Source organism: Clinocottus analis, unplaced genomic scaffold (genome assembly GCF_023055335.1).
Source record: "Clinocottus analis isolate CAN_PGR_092001 unplaced genomic scaffold, fCliAna1.0.p SCAF_2, whole genome shotgun sequence".
In the NCBI taxonomy this organism is placed as follows: domain Eukaryota; kingdom Metazoa; phylum Chordata; class Actinopteri; order Perciformes; family Cottidae; genus Clinocottus; species Clinocottus analis.
In genome coordinates, this window is record NW_027175931.1 from 17,019,123 (window position 1) to 17,041,535 (window position 22,413).

The 22,413-nt window shown below is 45.9% G+C and overlaps 2 protein-coding genes across 3 annotated transcripts; one reads left to right on the forward strand and one right to left on the reverse strand.

Annotated features, from left to right (window-relative positions):
* Positions 1-1,511: 1,511 nt before the first annotated feature.
* LOC137791039 (SH2B adapter protein 2) lies at positions 1,512-19,615 on the forward strand. 2 transcript variants are annotated; one of them, XM_068585738.1, is made up of 9 exons: positions 1,512-1,713; positions 9,232-10,213; positions 12,960-13,061; positions 13,266-13,357; positions 13,685-13,785; positions 13,876-14,037; positions 14,535-14,737; positions 15,823-15,997; positions 16,820-19,615. In XM_068585738.1, exons 2-9 carry the CDS (start codon positions 9,263-9,265, stop codon positions 17,161-17,163), a joined length of 2,130 nt encoding a protein of 709 aa, XP_068441839.1. In that variant the 5' UTR covers positions 1,512-1,713; positions 9,232-9,262; the 3' UTR covers positions 17,164-19,615. The 2 variants fall into 2 exon arrangements, with proteins under 2 accessions (XP_068441839.1, XP_068441840.1); XM_068585739.1 differs by lacking the exon at positions 1,512-1,713 and adding an exon at positions 1,725-1,841.
* Positions 19,616-19,914: 299 nt separating this feature from the next.
* dnajc30b (DnaJ (Hsp40) homolog, subfamily C, member 30b) lies at positions 19,915-21,948 on the reverse strand. Its single transcript, XM_068585319.1, has one exon. The coding sequence runs from the start codon at positions 21,931-21,933 to the stop codon at positions 20,812-20,814; it is 1,122 nt and encodes a 373-aa protein (XP_068441420.1). The 5' UTR covers positions 21,934-21,948; the 3' UTR covers positions 19,915-20,811.
* Between the last annotated feature and the right edge of the window lie 465 nt (positions 21,949-22,413).

A 22,413-nucleotide genomic window follows, 5' to 3' on the forward strand; every position in this document is an offset into this window, starting at 1 on the left:
TCATAAAACTAGCAACACTTTAATCACATGCTTTTGTTTAATCATTTCTCTGCTGCTAATCATTACACAGATCGGTCCGAGCTGCTCACCGGCTGAGAAAAAGAGTCGTCAAGACACAATCACGGCCTGCCAGCTGCGACTAAGGAGCAGATGCAGAGCTGCTGATTCAAGAGGAAGCTCTCAGATTAGATGCTCGTCCTCTCCCTTCAACCACCTGACTGCGGGGTTATTGTTTTAGTCCTAAACCCACCAGAGTCAATCCTCTCAGAGTGGATTAGTAGTGAAGTTCCAAGCAAGAGTCACTCAATGAGCGATCAACACTGCTGAGCCACGGGAGGGAGGTCTCACTCTGTCCAACAACAAGAACACTAACGCTTTCAGTACTGCAGGAAACACACAGGGGGCTTCATTCAGCTACTGTGTGTGTGTGTGTGTGTGTGTGTGTGTGTGTGTGTGTGTGTGTGTGTGTGTGTGTGTGTGTGTGTGTGTGTGTGTGTGTGTGTGGCCCTGAAGCCTGCTATGAAAACAGTTTTAGGTTTTTTAAAGCTCTGTGTATTTGGCTGTGTGAAATGTGTATGCGGTGAGTAGGAAGTGAAATGTATTTTTGTTACATTTATTAATAAATATTGTAATATAAAGTCTCAGGGTTATTGTATTGTGTTGGATATGGCAACAATAAAAGGGCGTGGCTCCCTTTAAGGGCAGTCATCATCAGGCTGTTAAACAGCAGAGATCAGGAACACACGCTGAAGGAAGCTGCGGCCATCACACACACACATCGGTTGAGTGCGCCTTCAAAATAAAAGCCGCTTGAGTCACGTTATAAATGACTCGTGTTGTTGTGGTTGCTCAATCTGGCTGAATGGCTCTCTGCTAGGTTTCTCTTTCAAATGTAAACTTTTTAGGAACCAAGAATCAAAGTGGTTTTATTTATGGTCTCAGATCTCTGTCCATGTAAGCACGAGTCACTTTCAAAAGCCAATATGAGCTTCATGTCATGCATGTCGTCCCTGCTGACATGAAATGAAGACATGCACATCTATATTAGAGTTTCCCATGCAATATGATACACAGAGCATGGATTAATCCCCCATTGACCGTCCGCTCACTCTTTGTCTTCCTGCCTTGTGTGTATCTATTGTCATATTGCATAAGGAGAGTTTTCTATGAGGCAGCTTCAGACCCTCGGAGATCAACTTCTGATGCTGGAGACAACTCAGTCTGTTTTCAGACATCTGAATCATCGCCTACATTTCTAATTTGTTCAGTATTTCAAGCGAAAGGGAACAGAAACCGAATGAGATGTGTGGGAACATTCCCGTGTGGGAACCAGCGTGACAGGACTTGATGCTTGTGATTTATTTGTCAGAAATGAACTGTTGAGCAACAACGAGAGCCTTGTGCAACCGAGCACCAACCCAATCATCTATCGATTACTTTATTCTGAAAGTGTAAACCGGAAGGGTAATGTCTCTCTGATTGTCTCGGGCTTGTCTCTGTGGACAGCAGAGCAAAGGTAGGCTCCAGCAGCACAGTGCGACGAGCGGAGAGATGGAGGCAGAGCGGGCCGGCTGTGCGCGCGTATGAACCGGGGAGGAGAGGAAGAGGAAGAGGGAATAAAAGCCATGTTTAAAGCTGAATAGAAAACATCCTCACGGCCCAACCGGGATCCTCCCAGAAACAGCCGCGGCATGAACCCCGTCCTACATTGAGGTGAGAGCAGACGCTGCTGCGTGTTGTCACTGCGCGTGAGCAGCTCGTGTTGTGAACATCCCGCAGAGCCTTCACGCGAGCGGGTGATGTCTGGAGAGACAGGAAGACTCACAACAACCAGCCTGCAGGTGAGGAGGAGAGGCGGTGAACCCGCTTCATCCCCGTGCGCATGCAGCCCCCCGCGGTGCATCCTGCGTGGAGAATCGGCGTTTTGATGGCAGCGAGCAAGTGCAATGCGCTCGCTCGCGGTCGTTGAACGCGCATCCTCCGTGCACGAGGACTTGAAGAGGGTCGCGGTGTAAAAGGGGCTTTTCCCGGTAATCCTTTTAATAGCCTTGAGGGAGTAAAGTCTAAGTCACAGCGCGGCTCAGGGGCCTGATGGGATGGGGTCTGGTGGGATGCGCAGGCCCGCTTCAGATGATCCAAAAGCCGCGTTCCGACTCGTGACCGCGCGCGCAGCCTCCCATTCATCCCCCGCTTTGTGGACCTGGAGCTGTCAGCCATTCAGCGGGAGGGAGGCTGCGGCCCGTTCCCATTCATGAAGTCCGCTCTCAGCCCGCACAGCCGCCCGCCGCGGGCCGTGAAGGCTCTGCGGGCCCGGGGCCGTGAACAGGCCTGCTATTGACTTTGTCTCGTGTGTCTCTTTATTGGCTGCACGAGACAGTAAATATGAAGCCATAAGTCTGATTATTGCAGGACACAGGCCTTTACCTCACTGCCACGGATATAAACTGCTTCTTTGGTTCTGTGTTGTGATATTATTATATATTATATAGTCATCAAATGAAGGAACATCGCTTATTGTTTTTCTTATTCTATAACTACATTATCTTTCTCTTTCTTTTCATATCTATCAGAGATGTTGTTGTCATATATTCTGTAGAAGAAAAATTGGCCTCGGTCCATTTCATCACACAGTATAATAACAATGATTGTACAGTATAATAATGATCATATAGTATAATACATTGATCATACAGTAATAATTATGATTATACAGTAAAATAACAATCATACAGTACAATATAGATTAATAATTATGATCGTACGGTATAGTAATCATATAGTATAATAATATTCATACATAATAATAATAATGATTGTACAGTAAAATAATATAATATACAATATATGACATATACAATCCATAGCTAGTCAACAAGATGCAACACATACTCTGCCATAAAGTGCAGAAATGCATGTTTCATCCGGTCATCAGCCCTGGCTTTGGTTATCAGGCAGTTTTTTGCATCAGCGTCACTGAATTAAAGAACATTAAAAACCCATCTGTTCCAGTAACGGACACGCAGGTCGTGCAGCATCGCTCCTCCGCGAGAGGCTCGTGGTCATCTGTGAAGTTAGTTAGAGCTGCAGGGTGAGAGACAGGAAATGGCAGTCGGTGGCGGAATGTGCGTCTCCCACGCGCTGCGTCCTTTATCACTGGCTGCCATATGGAAGCCCGAGCTCACTCAATATGTACGTAGAGAGAGAGAGAGAGAGAGAGAGAGAGAGAGAGAGAGAGAGAGAGAGAGAGAGAGAGAGAGAATGTGTTTATCTCGGCATGATGAGTTCCTGCTACTTATATTGTGAAGTGGTGAAAAACCCACACGAAAACTGGTCAGTTTGTTTGTGTCTCAATGTTCTCATTGGCTGGTTTATTATTACTGGTTGCATCTGTCTGTGTCTACACACACACATACACAAACACGCATGTACGCATGCACACAGACACACACACAGACACACAGAGCTTCATGCAGTGGGTGTATCAGTGTCTGAATCAGGAGTGTCTACCTTCCATAATGAAGGCGCTCCGTGTTGCTTTAGGACTGATTCAAACTCTCCAGACGACATTCAGGTTGACGAGGTCATCAGGGGTCAGGTCAAAGGTCACTGTACGGCTGTTCTGAAGTCAGCAGGTCAAAATGACGGGGAGAAAAAGGGGTTTATTACTGCTGACCCCTTTTTCTGCACTTCCTCCAAGTGCCACGTCGGACACGTGACAACATGGGTCAGAACCTTGTGTTGGGTGGTTTTCTAAATGGTGAATGAGTGAGTTCTTCAAAGGTTTTTCTTTACAGTTCAACCCTTTCATTCACACACACTTACACACCGATGACGTGTTGTGTAAATAATAACTCATTGATGCGTTGGTGCTGTATCGGCCCAGTTATTTCCATTAACAAATCATCTGCTGATTACTTTCTTTTCCAACCAAAGATATTAAGTTTACTATAAAATGAGACACAGAAAAAACAACAAATCCTCTCATCTGAGAAGCTGGAAGAGTTTGGTATCGTTTCAGTTGTGTGAGTCAGCAGAAATGACGTTTTCTCAAATGTGAGCAACGCTGCTTTTGAATATCTTTGTTTTTTTTTTACTCTTGATTTGAAGGTATCGCCCTTGGTTCTCAGAACTTGTGATGGACCTTATTTGATTCCTTTTGACATTTTATTAAGTAAACTAAACATAATCCCCACACCAATCAGCCATGATTACCAAAGTTATGCAACGAGATTTGCAGTTAACGATGCTAAAGATGCTAAGTATGCTTCGGATGCTTCTCATTATCGATTCATCCAGAGCTGACACAATTTTTAATATCTTGTTTTTTCTGATCAATATTTGAAAATATTCAATTTCGAATAATATAAAATAACAAAAAAAAGAGGTAATGTTTCCCTGTGAGGTTCTAAAAACAGCAGTTTTTATTTAAAATTACTTCAACTATTAAGTGATTATCAAAATTATCTTTCTGACAAACTATCAGATAATGAACGGACAAAGTTATTTGTCCGTTCATTCATTCCTTTACTTATAAATACATTATTGTTTTGCTATTCATTCTATTCGACATTTCTCGCGTCCCTGAATGTCGTCAATCCACAGAGCTGCTGCAACATTGACATTTTAATAATGCAAGATGAAGACGTTGTGCTCGTTCATAGCTGTGCGGTACTGCGTGTGCTGCTGGCTGCGTGCTGTGCGCTGGAGCAGGAGAATCATAGAAAACATGGCAGGACCCAAACTCTCCGGGGGCGGGAGCACAACATTGCCAATCATCCCCATCAGCCAATCAGTGAGGGCGTGCTGCTGGCATGCAACTGCTGTCAGCAGCGAGTGTATTTGGATATCGGAGTCTGTCTAACTACATGTACAGTGTTTATCTGTCTGTGAGTGCACGGAGGTATGTGTACACACAGCTTTAAAAACACAAATCCTCGTACATCCGTTATGCTTGGCGTCATCATTTCCTCAGTCGTTCTCTACCCACAACGCAAAAGTATTCATCAGGCATATGGAATTCTTGGCTATGTACATGAAGTGGACGTATCTTTGATATGTGTTCTGCAGGCAGCCGTTAGCTTCTCCCTGCACAGTAATGTTACATCCCTCTCCTCCAGTCAGTTTACTGTTACAGACAGAGCTCCCCACCATCTGACAGAGATATCAGCCGTGCTCCCCTGGGCACGAAGCAGGAGGAGGAAGAGGAGGAGGAGGAGGAGACACAGTAGTGGTAGATTACAGGAGGAGGTCGGGGGGGCCTTGTGACGTCTGAAGGATGGAGGTTTTTCTTCTCCTTCAGATCCATCAATGGAGCTAAAAAAGGCCGAGGGGAGTCGTGGGGATGTGGGAGTCCACATGGTGTCTCCGCTTCCTCTCGTCCATCAGTGTGCCTCCCCTCGTCTCCTCCACCTCGCACACTCACTGATTGTTTTAGCAGCTGGCCTACGGAGGAAAACATGTCCGCCCCCAGTGGGGAGAAAAGATTCAGATCCTTTACTTTAGGAAAAGTACAAAAGCGACAATGTAAAAGTAAAAGACCATCAACCAAAATCATAAATGTACAGTATCATGAAGCTGAATGATGATAGCGTGAAAGGGGTTGCTCGTAGTAATGAACATAGAGAGAATTATCACCTGAATCAGAGCTCCTCTCGGCTTTACAGAGCTTCATAGAAAGTTTCATTGTTTGGCCGCAACTTTACTGTTTTGGTGCAAAATTGTTTTCAGCTGTTTTCTAGTGAAATACCTTGAATACCTATTATACATATACGGTACACTACCTGCTCAATGCCAGACAGAGACACACACACCCCGACACACACATCCCTCAGACCAAAAACAGTAAAAGTAAACTTTGATTGATCAGCTGGAGAAGCACAACTTTAAATGAATGATTCTGTTGCTTTGTAACTGCTGGTGTGTAAATAAGCAGGTAAGTAGTTAATAACTTCAACTTGTAAACTTAAAGAATGATTCACCGTCAGTCTGAGAAGCAGCCCTCTGCTGCCCCCTGTGGCTGAAGGCCTCTCTGCAGACAGGTGTGGTCTGAAGTGTGTAACCACACCCGGCAGGTTGTTCGCTCTTCAGGAGCTGCTGAACAACTGTCATCGCAGGGAGTGAAAAGAAAGAGTAAAAGTATAATGTTTGATTATGACATAACTACAGATGACATTATTGTATTGTAATAATGATGCAGCACTTTACTGCATCGACTATCAGTCCTGTGGTTCTCCTCTAAATATCAATATGAATATCAATATGAACATTAATATAAATATCAATCTGTTTGGTTTGAAATGCTTTGACTTTTCTTTCATCTTTGAGTACTTTGAGTACATTTCAGTGCTTTAGTGAATGCTCTTTTCACCTCTTCGGCCTTAATAACCATCATGTGTAACTCCTGTGCTACGCAGCGTGTAGTCTGCTTCAGTCTGCTGAGCCTCAGAAAACATTAATGCTGTCCACTTCCTCCAGCGTCTCATGGCTTAACTTTCATGCTGACTCGGTGAGTGTGTGTGTGTGTGTGTGTGTGTGAGTGTGTGTGTGTGTGTGTGTGTGTGTGTGTGTGTGTGTGTGTGTGTGTGTGCGGCGTACAGTCAGTCTCCTTGAGAGAGGCACATCCTCATCTTTGCAGAAGCTACAGGAGATTGGAGAAACGCATCTCACTGTGTGTTGTTGTTTTTCTGCTGAATAAGTGGAAAGTTGGCCCAGAGCAGGTTTTTAAATAGCTGAATGGGTATTGACTTCCTCGCAGCACACACACACACACACACACACACACACACACACACACACACACACACACACACACACACACACACACACACACACACACACACCCTTCAACACCGGCGCACAGAAACACACACACACTCCAGATCGGGAGCGGGATCGTTATTATCACCATACTCTGGTTCACAGTCTAGTTTACAAATCTAGTGTAACATGGAGGAAGTGATGAATGAATGAATGAATGAATGAATTAAAGTGAAAAGTGATTTTACTGACACTATGAAGTGATTTAAAATTGAGTTATCTTGTCATTATTACTGCAGGTTTTCTGCTGCTTTTAAGATTAAAACCTTTGTTTTGCTTCCATCGTGTCACACTGTCCCACCAGTCAAAGACTTTTCTTTCCTTTTTTTTACCACTTGGAAACATAAACATTGCTATTTATTGTTTCTAACTAAATGCTTTAGTAAATAAATGCCATTGTCACAGATTAGCTTTTGTAATGACTTTCATTTTCACGTTCATGTTCTCTCTCTCTGAGTTTGTCAGAGTTCAAACATCTTGTCTCGTTCTCTTCGCTTCACGGGTCCTGAACCCGTCAGGATGCGTTTCTGTCAGCGTTCCTTCTCGGGACCTTTGGCTGGGATTCAAACCAACAACTCAGCACCGACAACTTAGTTTTAGACCCCCGCCCGCCCGCTTCTGCACAGGAGATAACAGAAGTATTGGCACTTTGTATTCCTCTGGGACATTTGCATTTCTTTTGCTGTTCTTTTCATTATTGTTCTCTGAGCCCTCCTTTCCTCTCCAGCTTCTGTATCCGTCAGAGCATTTTTACGATATTCTGACACCGAGATACGAGCTGGTCCTTCAAAGCTCTGGGACTCTTGTGTACTTCCCCTTCTCTTAGACCTCTCTCTGATCTGGCACGCTGCTTCTTTCACATCTGTGGGGGGATTGAAAGAGGCAGATTGGCTCGTAGTTAAATGTGTGTCAGACTTTTTCTTCTTCGCTAATCCTTTATGAAAAGACCACCCACACGAATGAGTTTCCAAAAAAAATGACAATTAAGCTGGATGCGGGAAAAATCCCAGGGAACTTTGCCATGCACATGTATGTATACATGTGTGATTAGTTTTTTTGCAAGAAGCAAACATTTGAGTGAACAAGCTGGCAAGAGAAGCAGCCGCCGCTCTGCTGTGAGGGTTTGCCCTCTCAGATATCCTTTCATCTGCCCCCTTTACAGACAATAATAATCATTTTATAATGATATAAGATGAGTTTGATTGTGCGACGCCATCCGCTGACACTGTGAGTCTGTGTTGAGGTGGAGGAAGAGGGACGAGACGGAAACTGGCGTTGGATGTTGCTACTGACACGATGGTGGCAAAACCAGAGAGTGTTATCAGGGATGTGATGTGGTTTGGCACCGTTTGGGCCAGAGAGGGAGGCTGAGGACTGAGTCACACGAACACACACACACACACACACACACACACACACACACACACACACACACACACACACACACACAGAGCAGAGGAATGTATGGACTCATTACGTAGAGGAACAAGCGTAAGTGGGGTTGATGGGCCGTGAGGAGGAGCTGCATAACTCCGATCATCTGAGCGCTTGTCTCAAACATAAACTAGTGATTGGACAGATTGAGCTTTCTGGGTGATTTCTCGTTGATCTCTCGTCATATTCAATCTGTTGATGATCTGTTCACGACCTTCAATGACACGTCCATCCTGTGACTCTGAACTCTGCGTTGTCACCAGGACAATGAGGTCATGCTTTCAGGACGTTTAGGAGGATTCCAGTGTTTTAGAGACCAGGAGGGAGTTTTTTGTCTCAATTGACGTGTTTTTTTGGACTATATATATATAACTACCAGTATGAAATTTATTATTTTCTAGTAAGCTGAGCTGATTGATGCTCACATGTATCTTCAAATAATAAAAAGTAAAGTTTCTTTATGGGTTAAAAAACATTTTCTAAACCAAATACTTGACCTGAAAACTTCTGACATCAAGCTTGTGTTTTTCATCTCATTGGAGGTTCATGGTTGTTACAGGATGGAGAACAAACTAAATTCATAAAATCAAGAAAATCAAGAAAATGATCTATTTTCGGGGTCACATTTTTCTTGACATCCGTACTGTTTTTTTTTAAATCTGTCACTTTAAAGGATATTAATTGGCACAATATATAATCAATTTTTGGAATATGGAAAATGTGAAAATAAATATGTTTTTATTGAAAAACAAATGTCACAGCAAATCTGCCAAGAAGAATTTACTTTTATATCAGGTTTTAGATCTCATACAGACCGACAGACACAAGCTGGTTCAGTGGTCTGCTATAGTCACACATCTTCTAGCCAGGAGTTACACACACACACACACACACACACACACACACACACACACACACACACACACACACACACACAGTCTTTTCCTCCACAGTAACACTGTTCCTCTTCCTCCTCTGCAGCCTCTCCTCGGTGGGTTGGCATGGCCCAGTGATGAACGGCGCGGCGGTGCCCGGTAGCCCGGAGCTCTCCTCCTCGTGCCCGCTGCCGGACTGGCGAGAGTTCTGCGAGCTCCACGCTCGAGCCTCCGCTGCAGACTTTGCCGACAAATTCCAGCGCTTCTTATCGGAGAACCCGTGCTACGACGCCCCCGGCGCCGACGCCAGCTTCTCGCAGCACTTTGCGAACCACTTCCTGGAGTGCTTCTCGGCAGCGCTGACCCAGGCCCGGGAGAACCAGGCGTCCTCGCCGGGGGAAGACGGAGCCAACGCGGCGCCCAAGTACAGCATCGTCCCTTTCCTGGGAATCCAGGGCTGCCCGCTGTCCTACGGACACGACCTTTACCAGAGACGCAAGGACGCAGGGGCGTCCAGTGAATCCCTGGACAGCATGGACAGCGGAGGGGGAGGGATGGACGGGGGAGGCGGTGGCCCGGCCTCCCGAGGCCCCCAGTCGACCCACAAGGTGTCTGCTTTGGGACAGTCTCGCAGCTCAGAGGACGTGTCCGTCAGCCACCCGAAGGCTCGCTTCAAGAAGGGCTTCTCCCTGAGGAACATGAGCCTCTGTGTGGTGGACGGGGTGAAGGAAATGTGGCACAGACGAGCCTCCCCCGAACCCGACGGCCCCTCTGGAGCAAGGAGGGCTAACGGGGGAGGAGGAGGAGGAGCAGGGGTAGTAGTAGGAGGAGGTGGAGGAGGAGGAGGAGGAGGGGAGGCTGCAGGCGGAGAGAAATGGTCCCAAAAGCTGCGTCTCCCTCGGGGTTCCCAGGGCCACAAGGCTGAGCTGCTGGAGATCCAGAGGGAGGGAGCGCTGAGGTACATGGTGGCTGATGACACAAACTGTATGGGCGCCGCACAGTGGCAGAAGTGCCGCCTGCTGCTGAGGAAGACGAAGAGGGAGGAAGGGGGGGAGAGGTTCCTGCTGGAGTTCTACGTACCGCCAAAGGTACGCAAACACACGCAGACGAGGAGGAGAGTTATGCAGAAAAACAGTGGAGCTAGAGCTGAAATAATCCGTTGATTAATGGATTTGATCAACAAAGAATGAATCGTTCAAACCAACAGCACAAAATAAACAGCAACACAAACACATTTCACATCCACAATCCCCCAGCGGACGTTTTCCTCACAGTCCTTATTGGAGTGCCGTGTTCAAGCATTCATCCATTAGACATGCTCTTAAAGTCTTGAGCCGCTGCTATCGCTGCAAGAATGAATAAAAATACAGATGCAGCGAGGAACTCGTTTGGTGAAGCTGATGTTTAAAAGCAGGTGGTCAAGTGTTAGACTTTAAGATTGTTTAACAAAAATGATCAATACGTTAATAATTCATAAAAAATGATAATATTGGCTTCCCTGCGTACATCCTGGATACACATGTCGCCTGATGATCCAACCCCTCTGAACCCAAGTGAAGGCGAACCGCTCACGTGAATGCACACTTGACATGTTTCTATGTGGGATTTCCAGATCACTCTGACCTCAACACGGCCGCGAAGCTGCCGCGGTCCTTTCATCATGGCTGGTGGGAATGTGGGGATAAGCCTGTGGAGAGGGGGGCAGGGGGAGGGGTCAGGACAGGTGGGGGGGGGGGCGAGTGGGGGTGATGAAGGAGAGAACCAGAGAGAGAGAGAGAGAGAGAGAGAGAGAGAGAGAGAGAGAGAGAGAGAGAGAGAGCGAGAGAGAGGAAGCTGTTACATTGATTTCTGTAAGAGGCAGCAGATTGCAAAGATTCCCTTTCATGTGCAAAAAATAAATATTGATTCGCTCCTCGTCTTTGGCGAACTGTCTGCAGTGACAAACTAAAAATAGAAACCAAAATAGTTTTTTCGAGTCGCTCAAAAACTCTGCCAAACTCCGAGAGAGAGAGAGAGAGAGAGCCACAGGGGGAACATATAACTTAATATGCTTCTGCAGCATTATCTGTTATGTTCTATTAACTTCTACACGTGGGAACATGATTATCAGCTGAGATTAGGAGAAACTTCAGAGCGGCGGTTGCAGCTGAAGTGACACATTAATTAAACGCACACATCTCGACAGGCCTGCCCTGCAGACACTTGTTTTATCGCTGGCGTCTGATTCGGGTCTTACAAATCATAACGCTGCAGAGTCAACAGTGTCGGAAAGATAAACTGTCTCTTCGAATCTCCCTCCGGCCGACTGGCTGCGGTTCAGTCGGCGTGCAGCGCGGCCGCATGACGCAGCACGAGGCCTCCACACGACCTCCACACGACCTCCACACAACCTCTCCCGGCTTCTGTGCAGTTAGCTAGTTTTCTTTTTATTCGTCCAGGTTTGGAGATAAGCATTCCTGAGATGTGCACCGTGTTGGAATTGAAAATGTTGATTCAAAGCTGCGCTAATCAATATTTCTGTATGAACAATAACTCAAATGATCTGTGTAATGTGAGAGGGATCGCTTGCGATGACAAACTCGTAGACAACCATTATCGGGCCGTACTTGTCTTTCAGCTCACACGCGTGTTTCCTGTTGTAGCGCACGGTCATCTGCACTGGTTACACTGGTTACTACTGGTGTCCACCACATTTCAACAGATGTTTCCCACTGACGTTGGGCTTGTGCTGCGCGCGAGAGGTGCAGGAAATGGTCAAATGGTTTAATATAGGAAGTGGTTTCTGACATCTGATCCAGAGAAAAGGAATTGTGGGTGTGGGTGGCAGCCAACGGCACCGTGTTGCTCCAGACAGATCAGCTGATAAGCCTCTGCCAGAGCCCTGCTCGCCCACACACACACATACACACACACACACACACGCCCACACACACACACACACACGCCCACACACACACACACACACCAAGCCGAGCCAACTTCTCTGCAGAGGGCACATTGAGGCCAGGATGTTTCCTTGTAAACTGTTGTATGTTTGTTACGATCAGTCAGCCGGACCGATCGTTAGGAAGAGAAGCGCAGCGAGACACACGAGACGGCAGGAAAACGCAGGGCGTGGACTCATTTTTGCACATTGCGCAATCTTTTGGAAACTCTTCCCTACTCTTGTTTGAATGAGTTATCTAAGACAGGATGCAGTTCATTGCTGTGATGTGTTCTTCCATAGATTCAGACTATGTTGCTCTTTAATTACTGTTTAAGGTTCTGGAGAATTTGGTTGTGTTTCACACTAAAGACAGAGCAGGAAGTGAAGCTATTGAAACCTGCACCGCTAATTAAAAGCTCTATGTAGTAGTTTAAAAAGATTCTACTTTTATAAGTGTTGCAGTTGCCTCCTACCGGATGTAATAAAGGAATTATTTTTGGACCATTCGTGATTACATATTATGCTTTTAGGGGATATTACACACTTGGAAAATTACTGTACCCCACATGGGGTGTTGCACATTTTGTTTAGTTTTGTTGAGCCGGGAATTAAAAGATTTTTTGTTTTTGTTTGTTTCTCAGTCCACTGTGATATGATTTATGCATTACTGCATTACTCTCTGACATATTTTAAAGCAGTGGCTCGCAACATGTTTAGCTCTTGGCCCCTTTAAACTCTTAACTTATATACATTCTTAAGTATTTCCTGATTAAATTCTACAACTTAACAAGCGATCAAGGTTGTGGTTTCATCAGAATAAACAATGCAAACTCAATATGAACATGCAGTTGTTTGTATTGTTAAGCTTCAATGTGACCTTTTATTCTGCATGTGTTTGTTCACTTTAGTCCTCAAAGCCCAAAGTGAGCATCCCTCTGTCCGCCATCGTGGAGGTGAGGACCACCATGCCGCTGGAGATGCCCGACAAGGACAACACGTTTGTTCTGAAGGTAGAACCTGCAACCATTTTATGACCACATGAACACGAGTGCACCTGCCTCACTTTCACATATGATTCTATAAACAAGTTGTTGGAAAACAGCTCTCCCCTCATGCCTTTGGCGAGTTAAGAGTGGATTCTGGCTGCTCTGCACCCTGATGTGTCCTCTGAATAAAGCTCAGTGTGTGATCGCAGCGTTTGGCAACTTCCACAGGTGGAAAACGGGGGAGAGTACATCCTGGAAACCATCGATTCGCTGCAGAAAAACTCCTGGGTTGCTGACATCCAGGACTGCATAGACCCGGGGTAAACCACCAGATAAATATTTGCTATTGGCTGCAGATTGAGAGAAGAGAGGGAAAGGGGAAACACACACAGTCATTAATCATCTAATTAGTGGAGTTTTTGACAGGTTGCTTTCCCACAAACACGGCGAGCTCGCACCACTGACATTCCTCCTCCATTTCCTGACGCAGGACATAAACAGAGCGATTATTTGTGTCCTTGTTTGTAAGATTTGGATGTGTGTTAGGACTCTGTGATGTCTGTTTGCACACGTGTGTGTGTGTGTGTGTGTGTGTGTGTGTGTGTATACGCTCCTGCGGTTCTCCTGACCTGCCTGCTTGTTTGCAGTGACAGCGGCGATGACATCGAGCTGGCGTCGTGTCCTCATGGTCAGGCCTCCAAAGACTGCTCCATGGTGGCCTCCTGCAGCTGTGAGCTGCTGTCTGAAGGTGAGCAACGGCTCTTTTCAGTCCCCGCTTTAAACCATGCAAGTCTTTTGATCCACATTGTTAAAATACATGAAACTGAAATGTGTTCAGGTGTGTATCGCGCTCCGGAGAGGTCGTGTCCGACAGCAGCGGAGCATTACGGCGCCCCGTCGGCCCGATGCAGGGAGCCGCCTTTCACCCAGCACCCGTCCCACATGCCTCTGGAGCGCTTCCTGCAGTCCCACGAGGCCCAGAGCGCCAACTACTCTGCAGGTAGCACGCGTCTTACAACACGGGACGCCTGGAAGAGTCATGGAGTTTTAAAAATGGTTATTTCCAGCCCTGGAAAAGTCATAGAAATGTGTTACATTCATGTCGCTCATTTACGCTGAGTTTAAAATCATTAATGTGCTTTTAAAAGAAATATCAGCAGCATACACACACATCTATATGAATGTTTATTCTTTTAATCAAATTGTTGTCTCTCATTCATTTGTGTCATTTAAGGTTTACTGTATGCTTTGAATCCTCATTGTTAGTTTCAATACTGCATTTTATCACTTTTTACTGTTTACACACAAATTTCACACGTTTGCTCATGGACATTTGGTTTAAAGTCAAGGAAACACACTGGTCACAACGTGTAGATAAACTCTGAAGTCACTACACACACATGGATTTTCCCCTGCCAAACAGTGATATCAAAGTGTATGCAAAACACTCACAAACGTGAAGAAGATTACAGAAAACATTGATTTGTTCTGACTCAGGCGGCAGTGAAGGAGCGAAGGAGTCCGATGGCGACGCCAGCCTGGCCGGGTACCCGTGGTTCCACGGCACGCTGTCCCGCGTGCGCGCGGCTCAGCTGGTGCTCGCAGGCGGCGCCAGAAGCCACGGGCTGTTTGTGATCCGCCAGAGCGAGACGCGGCCGGGCGAGTACGTCCTCACCTTTAACTTCCAGGGCAAAGCTAAGGTGAGTCATTAAAGAGGAGAGGAATCATTGAACATTTGGTTTGGACAGTTGTGTTCAGGTTATGCATTCAATTTAGTTTCTAGAATATAAAAAGACAAGAGTCATTTTCAGTATTTTGTCTGAACCACAGTAAAAGCAGTAAGGATATAATAAGTATTGAGTTTAAAGTAATATGAAATTAAATCTAGTCAATTCTAATATTTGACAAAAGCTGAAACAAGAATTGTATGTTGTGTTTTACTTGATGAGAGACTTAAAACAATAGTTCTTTAAACTATAAATGAACTTACCTTAGAATACATGCATCTCTCCTCCTGCACTTTAATTCACTCCCTGTTGTTTCAACACTTCAGCTCACATCACATGTAGTTATCAGGAAAAGATGCAGTAGTGTCAACACTTTGTGGTCTCTTATGTAACACGATCCCTGCACATCGCATCCTGCTCGCCGGCGGCGTTGAGGAAATGTCAGCTGCCGCCTCTTCCTCTGGTGTCAGCCCTGGTTTCTGCTGCTCAGCTCCCACAGCGAGCCTCAGATAGCCCTGACCTCTGTCCTGATAGTCCTGACCTCTGTCCTGATAGTCCTGACCTCTGTCATGACCTCTGTCCTGATAATCTTGACCTCTGTCATGACCTCTGACCTGATAGTCCTAACCTCTGTCCTGACCTCTGTCCTGATAGTCCTGATCTCTGTCATGACCTCTGTCATGATAGTCCTGATCTCTGTCATGACCTTTGTCCTGATAATCCTGACCTCTGTCTTGATAATCTTGACCTCTGTCCTGACCTCTGTCCTGATAGTCCTGACCTCTGTTCTAAACTCTGTCCTGACCTCTGTCCTGATAGTCCTGACCTCTGTCCTGATAGTCCTGACCTCTGTCCTGACATCTGTCCTGATAGTCCTGACCTCTGTCCTGACATCTGTCCTGATAGTCCTGACCTTTGTCCTGGTCTGTCTGGTTCGGGCCTTCCCTTTCTCTCCCCTCTCTCTTAGCACCTTTCTCTCCCTCTTAATTCCTTTCAACATACTTTTCTCCCCCAGTGTTGATGTCTTCTCTCTCCCTCGCTCCTCTTCCTCCTCCCAGCATCTGCGTTTGTCGGTGAATGAGAACGGGCAGTGCCACGTCCACCACCTGTGGTTCCACACCGTGTCGGACATGTTGAGACACTTCCACGCCCACCCCATCCCCCTGGAATCTGGAGGCTCCGCTGACATCACGTTGCGCTCCTATGTACAGGTGCAGCGAAGCTCCACGACAGGTACGCAGCAACATGAACTGCTCATGCACCACCTCACACGAGCTTTAACCTCACGGCATCAAGCCCTGTTTCCCTGAATGGTTACTTTATCCACACTAAATTCAGATTAGCTCCTCAACCACAAGGCCTATTTGAATGATTTAAAAAGGTATAATATAAAGAAAACGCTTGGAAACATAGATAATAAGTTCATATATGTCTTTTTTTCAAAATAAGTGAGTAAGTAGTTATTTATAATGCACTTTTTACAGACAAAGGTCACAAAGTGTTTAAGCACAGTAGGTGGGACGGTCAGAAGGTTTAACTGGTACAAAATGATGACATATGTTTCAAAGAAAAGGTAAACTTGACAAGTGTTCCTCAAACCCAAAGCGTAATGGAAACAAAGACGTCCTCATGCCCTCTGCGCTCCTGGCAGGGCATGAATGTCCTCCTGTACAGGAGCGTGAGGGGGCGACTGCACCGCAGGAGTTTTGCATGCAGGCCGAGCCTCAACCCACCCTGCTGGTCACAAAGAGCCCCTCTGTCTCCTCCAGCGCTGGACCCCGACACACACTCATGCTCACTCCCACACACACAGGGACATAGAGAGGGTTTGATTTAGGGGGTGAAAAGCTTCACTTCACTGGCCGGGCGAGTCTTTGGCACCAGTGTTGTCGGTGTTGTCGCCCACCAAGCGGACGCGTATTAGAGGCCCACGCGTTCTCTCTCTGCTCTGTGAAGCAGCCTTCGGCTCTCAGGTGTAAACTAACAAGTATCAGCAGCTCAGATTCATCTATATTCCGCCTTCTATTCCTCTCTTCTTCCCACAATCTGCTCCAGATGCGACTGTGCCCGCGGTCCTCACCCCGCCCAGGGAGGCAGGCTGCTGGACAGATTCAGCCCAGCCGGCTCTCCACCCTCCCGGGGTCCCGGTGCCTGCGGGGCCCCCTCCCGACGCCCCGCTCTCCTCCAGCACCTCCTCCTCACCCACCGCTCTCCCCTCGCTCTCCCGCAGTGACCCAGGTACTGGAGGAGGAGGAGGAGGAGTAGGAGGAGGGCTGCACAGCCGGAGCAACAGCTCCGAGCGCCTGCTGGAGGCCTCGAGCGCCGGATCCGACGACTACCACGACCCCGACGGGACTCGCAGGGCTCGGGCGGTGGAGAACCAATACTCCTTCTACTGAGCGGCAGGGTTCAGGGTCAGAGTTGACGCTCTGGATCGCCCCTCGTTTTGTTTGTTTTGTTTTGCTTTCGAGGCAGTTTCCTGTTTCTCTGGTTTGAGAAGGGTAGGCGGGATCGTGGAGAGCGGCGCGTCCACGCTGATGAACCCATCGCGGTCTGCAGCTTTGTTGTTGAGAGTGTGAGTGAGCAGAGAAACAGAAGGCCACAGTGAGAAACGGACGTGAAGAAACTGCACGGGGGGAAGTTGAGTAGGCGGAGGAAGCGAGAGGAAGTCGTCCAGTGGAGCCATATGGCTTTGATTCATCTCTTCTGACCACTTCCCGTTCACCCTTACCCACAATTCCCTGGGAGCAGAGCCTGTGTGACCACCCCGCTGAAACGATGGAGAGTTTGAAATGACCCTGAAGAAACAGTCCCTCCCCTCAGAGAGCCTCCGTGCTCTTGAGAGCGTCACAATAATGTTTGTAAAGCTGCTTTGAGTCTGTCCCGGATATCCTAACTGTCCCTGCAGGGCTTCCCTACAAAGCCCCGCTCCGGTTCTCTGCTGCAACACGGGTGTGTTAGTGTTCATGTTTTTCTTCAACGGCATACAGCCGAAAAGGGTCTTAGTGCCTGACAAGTACCTTAGACTGCAATGGACTGTTACCCATAGCGGCAAGGAGGCTGGCGTTAGCGCCTCGCATCATCACAAAGGCCCAAACAGTGAATGCAGGTGAAAACTTCACCGTCATCTTCTGCTTGAAACACACTAAACATGCATATCTTTGCGTACTGAAATGGTTTTGTTCTCACAGTTTTCTTGGTGGCTGCAGCGTACACAGACGGTCACATGTTGTGTTAGAAACCAGTTTAAACAACGCAAGTTCAGCCTGTATGAACCTGGCAGGGTGGCTCCCATTTTGCTGTCATACCGGGCTATTTCTATGAGTGTGTGGTGATGTAATAGAGCCCAGATATTTTTCAATGATCGGTGTGCTACAGTAGTGTTTCTAAAACGTGGTTTTCCAGGTCCCTCCTTCTGGTGCTGGTTCTGTATTCAAGCTTATCATATCAATAACCTGTAGATTAGATATGCTGTAGTTCACTTTGAAGTAATGCCTTGAAGATATTAGTATACCAAATCCAGCATTAAGGCTGTCGGAGGGACGGGGGGCTTGTGTTTCAGAAAGTGGGCAATGTTGTGTAGTGTGTGTGTGGAGCAGCGAGCTCAAGGAAACTAGGTGGCCATGCTTGAACTAGAAGATGTGAATGTGCTGCGCTTTTCTTTACTGAGTTTAAGCTTTGTAAGTTAATAATTCATAACAAAAATAAATTTCACACCATCAAATACTGTGAGAATTGACCTCCTGGTCTCTTAAAGTAACAGAGTTGTCTTTGTGCTCAGCTAAGTTAGCAGGCTGCTAGCTTAGCTTCACATATACTGTCCAGGTATCAGTGTTCTTCCCAAAATGTCAAACTTTAATTTTAATCAACCTTTTGGAAACTGTCTGAAAATCCTCCCAACTTCACATCCTTTTGAAATCTTTTGGCATAAAATACGTAATTTTTCCATTTTTAAACTGAACGACTCAGTTTTTTGACTGAAACTCCTTCCTAACAGACCAAGACTTTATTTTATTGTGATTTTTGTTGCAGATTCTGATTCTTTAGGTCCTAATCTTTCCAAAAAGGTGTCTTATTGACGCTCCTGAAGGCATTTTTTGGGGAATCCGGCTCATATCATGCTGAATGTTCATAGTTATGATCAAAATGTCTTTTAAAAGTGATTTTTTTGCAGATATACATTTTTGTTCCAAGACTTTGCTGAAGAAATACAAACAATAAACACAAGTATTGGAATTAATTTGGGGTTCCTACGACGACTCAAACAGGGAAAAGGAGGTCTGGTTCCAACAGAGACAACATTGGTTCCACAGTTTTCAACGGGTTAAATTATCCACCCCGAAAAATCTCTGAGAAAAAGGGCAGAAACCTTGATGCTTGGTAGAGATGCCAGAATACACGAACAGACACTTTTCAGCAACTGTATAAACATATGCAACACTTAAGTTGGAATAAACATATCAAGAGTCAACGTCTGTCTTCTCAAGCGTGGCCATTTAGCTATAAAGATGAAACGTCGGTGGCTGTCCAGGAGCCGGCGGAGCATTCATGTGCCAATTTGAATCCTATTTTTGAAACATATTTATTCCTAATCCATAAATAAACTGTAAATTACATTTTTCCTATCGAGTGTTATTTATGTACAATTGATAGATTCTTCTTGATGAAGCAGCCGTCTGACGCAGGAGCCCATATCACAGATTGCTCATGCCTCCCTTTTATTTTCTTAACACTTGTTAAAGCTACATTTTCTGTTGTCTGACTGAGTTTTAAAGAGTCTGTGCAATTTTGTACAAAGTGATGTACTTGACATACTACTTTATATTTCTGTGAATAAAATGTTACAAACTATTACACGCTTTCTGCAATTATTCACTCATAAATGTCACAATCAGCCTAAAACGTAGGAGATTAAAGGCTCCGAAAGGTCTAAGAGTAAATAATAATTCTGATTAAGTAGACGATTAACCGCTCTGTCGAGATGACTTGTCTCAACTCTATTTATTCATCTGCACTAAGAACAGAAGTATGAATTCAGATGTTGTGGTTTTCTTTAGTTTACATTTATATTCGATAAACGGTCACACTTCAACTTGTATGTTCAGTATGAGTTCATAAATGTGTGACAGCTCGTGAACCAGAACCAAAGATCCATTTTACTTGTTTTGACCACAGAACTTTTTGATGTTTCCAATAAGCAACTTCAGGGAAATAACCAGACATCAGTTTGATCTGTAGGCACACAGATGCCCTCTAGTGGTCACAACTTATAATGTTGCAAAAAACAAACAAAAAAACATGCGGAAATTGCAACAGCATGTTTACTATGATTATTGACAAATAAATCACATCTTTGCTTCTAGTTTCCCTCACAAAGTCACCATCATGTGGCATTGTGTATGTACATAGACACCTGAAAGAAGGCATAGACATGTGTATTACTTTCCTTATAATCTTGTTATTGCACATTTTAAAGTAATGTTCTCCAGAACAGATCAAGTGCATCAGGAAAGGCAGAGGCATTGTGCGTTTTTTCAACATGACATCATTTAGCGATCCTTGTGCAGTATTTGGATGAACAGAATTGTGTTCGTCGTTTGGCTTCAGACTTAAATAAATAAACACTCTATAGTGACAAGACTGCTTGAACAATTGATGATAGAAAAATAAAATTTAACCTGCAAATATGTCACTCTGAAACACATTGATAATATTAAATTAAATGTCATAAATGGACCCATACTTGGGGACTTTTGGGATTTTAAAGGAGCTACATCCTCAAACATCCTGCTATGAGGCTTTCCGATGATCGCCCCTTACGAGGTAAATGTATGTGTGTGATGTTTGTTGGATCCTATCCATGAGGAAAGTGAATATATTGCGTTGCTCTCTTGATACAATCAGCTTGTGAGTAGACACACTGGATGAGTAACAAGCCTTTAATCGATAACACAGTTATCTGGTGTTTGCTTACTCCTGCAGTGTACTAACAATAGTCAGAAACTGTGCAACACTTGCAAAGAATGTCTGAGGGACAGGTTGCTGCTTCAAGGCTTCCTGAGACTGAATAACAGAAAGCCTGCCATGGCCAGCAGCATGGCCACAGTCATCCCCATCATTTTCTCCTGCTTCCACTTTCTGAGCATCTCCTTCTGCTGCTCCTCCATGCGCTGCTTCCTGGCCTTCACGTCCCTCTCCCTCTGCAGCTGCTCCCCGTAGTGAGCCTGATAGAAGGCGTCGAAATCAAACATGGTCTTCCCCCCAGCTCTGGAGAAGCGCCTGGCTCTGTCGTGCTGCTGTGGGTAGCCCGTGGATCTGCTCACAGTCTCTCTGGAGGACGGGCCATGAGCGTCTGACCTGCTCAGAATACCTCGGTCGTACTTTCTTCTCAGGCTGATGTTGCCCAGCACCGCGTAGGCCTCGCTGATTCTAGAGAAGTGCTGCGTGGCCTCCTCGTCCCCTGGGTTCTTGTCCGGGTGGTAGATGAAGGACTGCTTGTAGTAGGCCGTCTTGATCTGGGACTGTGTGGCACCGGGGGACACTTTGAGGGTGTCGTAGTAGGACGTCCTGCTTTTGTACAGCATAGGAGACCATTTGGAGCTGCCGTCACTCCTCCGGCTGTAACCTCTGCTGGAGGCGTGCAGGGCATCAGGATGCTCTTTCAGACGCCTCAGTCTCTGTGACCTTTGCTCTGACAGAATGAAGACGGCAGTGCAGAAAGCTCGCAACTGCTGATGGCACCTGAAGGCGTCATGGGGGATGGAGACAGCAACTCTGGTCCCGGGTGTCATCCGGCCAGGCAGTGGCTTCTCCTGGAGGACAGGCTGCAGCCTCGCGGGGACACACAGGGCTGCTGTGTGAGTTTGCAAGCAGTCTCTGATCAAACGGGACGAATCCAGCTCCAAAGAAGTGGCAAAAAGTAAAGTTGGATTCTCCCGTTTACTTCCACTTCTCGGAAGGTTCTCTGAGTTGTGTTGAGCTGCTCTGTTTCTCGGATGAACTTCACGTTGTTCGCGGGTCGATTCGTCTTTTAACCGGCAGCCACTGAGAGAGCAGGTAACCAGCAGAGCACCGGGTCTTTCTCCGGTGCTCATCGGTCGACTCCGGCTGTTTTTGAGCGTGGACAGCCGGTAAGCCCCGGTGCCCAGCCTCTGACCTACCTCGGCCATTTTACCGACAACGGGTCGGCGAGGAGGCGGGACTAACATGATGCGGCATCCGGCCAGCTTGCGTCATCCAATGATGAACCAATAGGAGTCAATGTTTACAGGAAGTAAATGTCACACCCGACCAATTGGACCAATCATTAGGTAGTTCTTGGGTGACATACGTAATGACACTTTTAAGATCTGCTTTGAGGGATAAAACAAGGGATATCATTATAGGCTTATGTTTGATTTGGAGTGAAAGTATATTATCTACTAGATTAGCTAGTTATCTTGTTATAATTTGTATCACCTTTTAATTAGATTATTTCAAGTCTTCTGGGAAATATTGTATGGATGGTTGGGATCAAACATGTGTTTAATGATTTTTAATAAAGGAGACATAGCTTCTAAATCATTTTTAAGTGACAAGTCTCGAAAGATGACATTAGCCTAAATAGAGTTTTAATTTTAATTATTTAATTAATTTTATGGGGAAAAATA

Bases quoted from the DNA above. Each gene is read 5' to 3' on its own strand.
- dnajc30b (XM_068585319.1), bottom strand. From the start codon at position 21,933: ATGGCCGAGGTAGGTCAGAGGCTGGGCACCGGGGCTTACCGGCTGTCC.
- LOC137791039 (XM_068585738.1), top strand. From the start codon at position 9,263: ATGAACGGCGCGGCGGTGCCCGGTAGCCCGGAGCTCTCCTCCTCGTGC. The intron at 10,214-12,959 runs GTACGCAAACAC...TGTTCACTTTAG, and splicing joins AGTTCTACGTACCGCCAAAG to TCCTCAAAGCCCAAAGTGAG. The intron at 13,358-13,684 runs GTAAACCACCAG...GCTTGTTTGCAG, and splicing joins CAGGACTGCATAGACCCGGG to TGACAGCGGCGATGACATCG.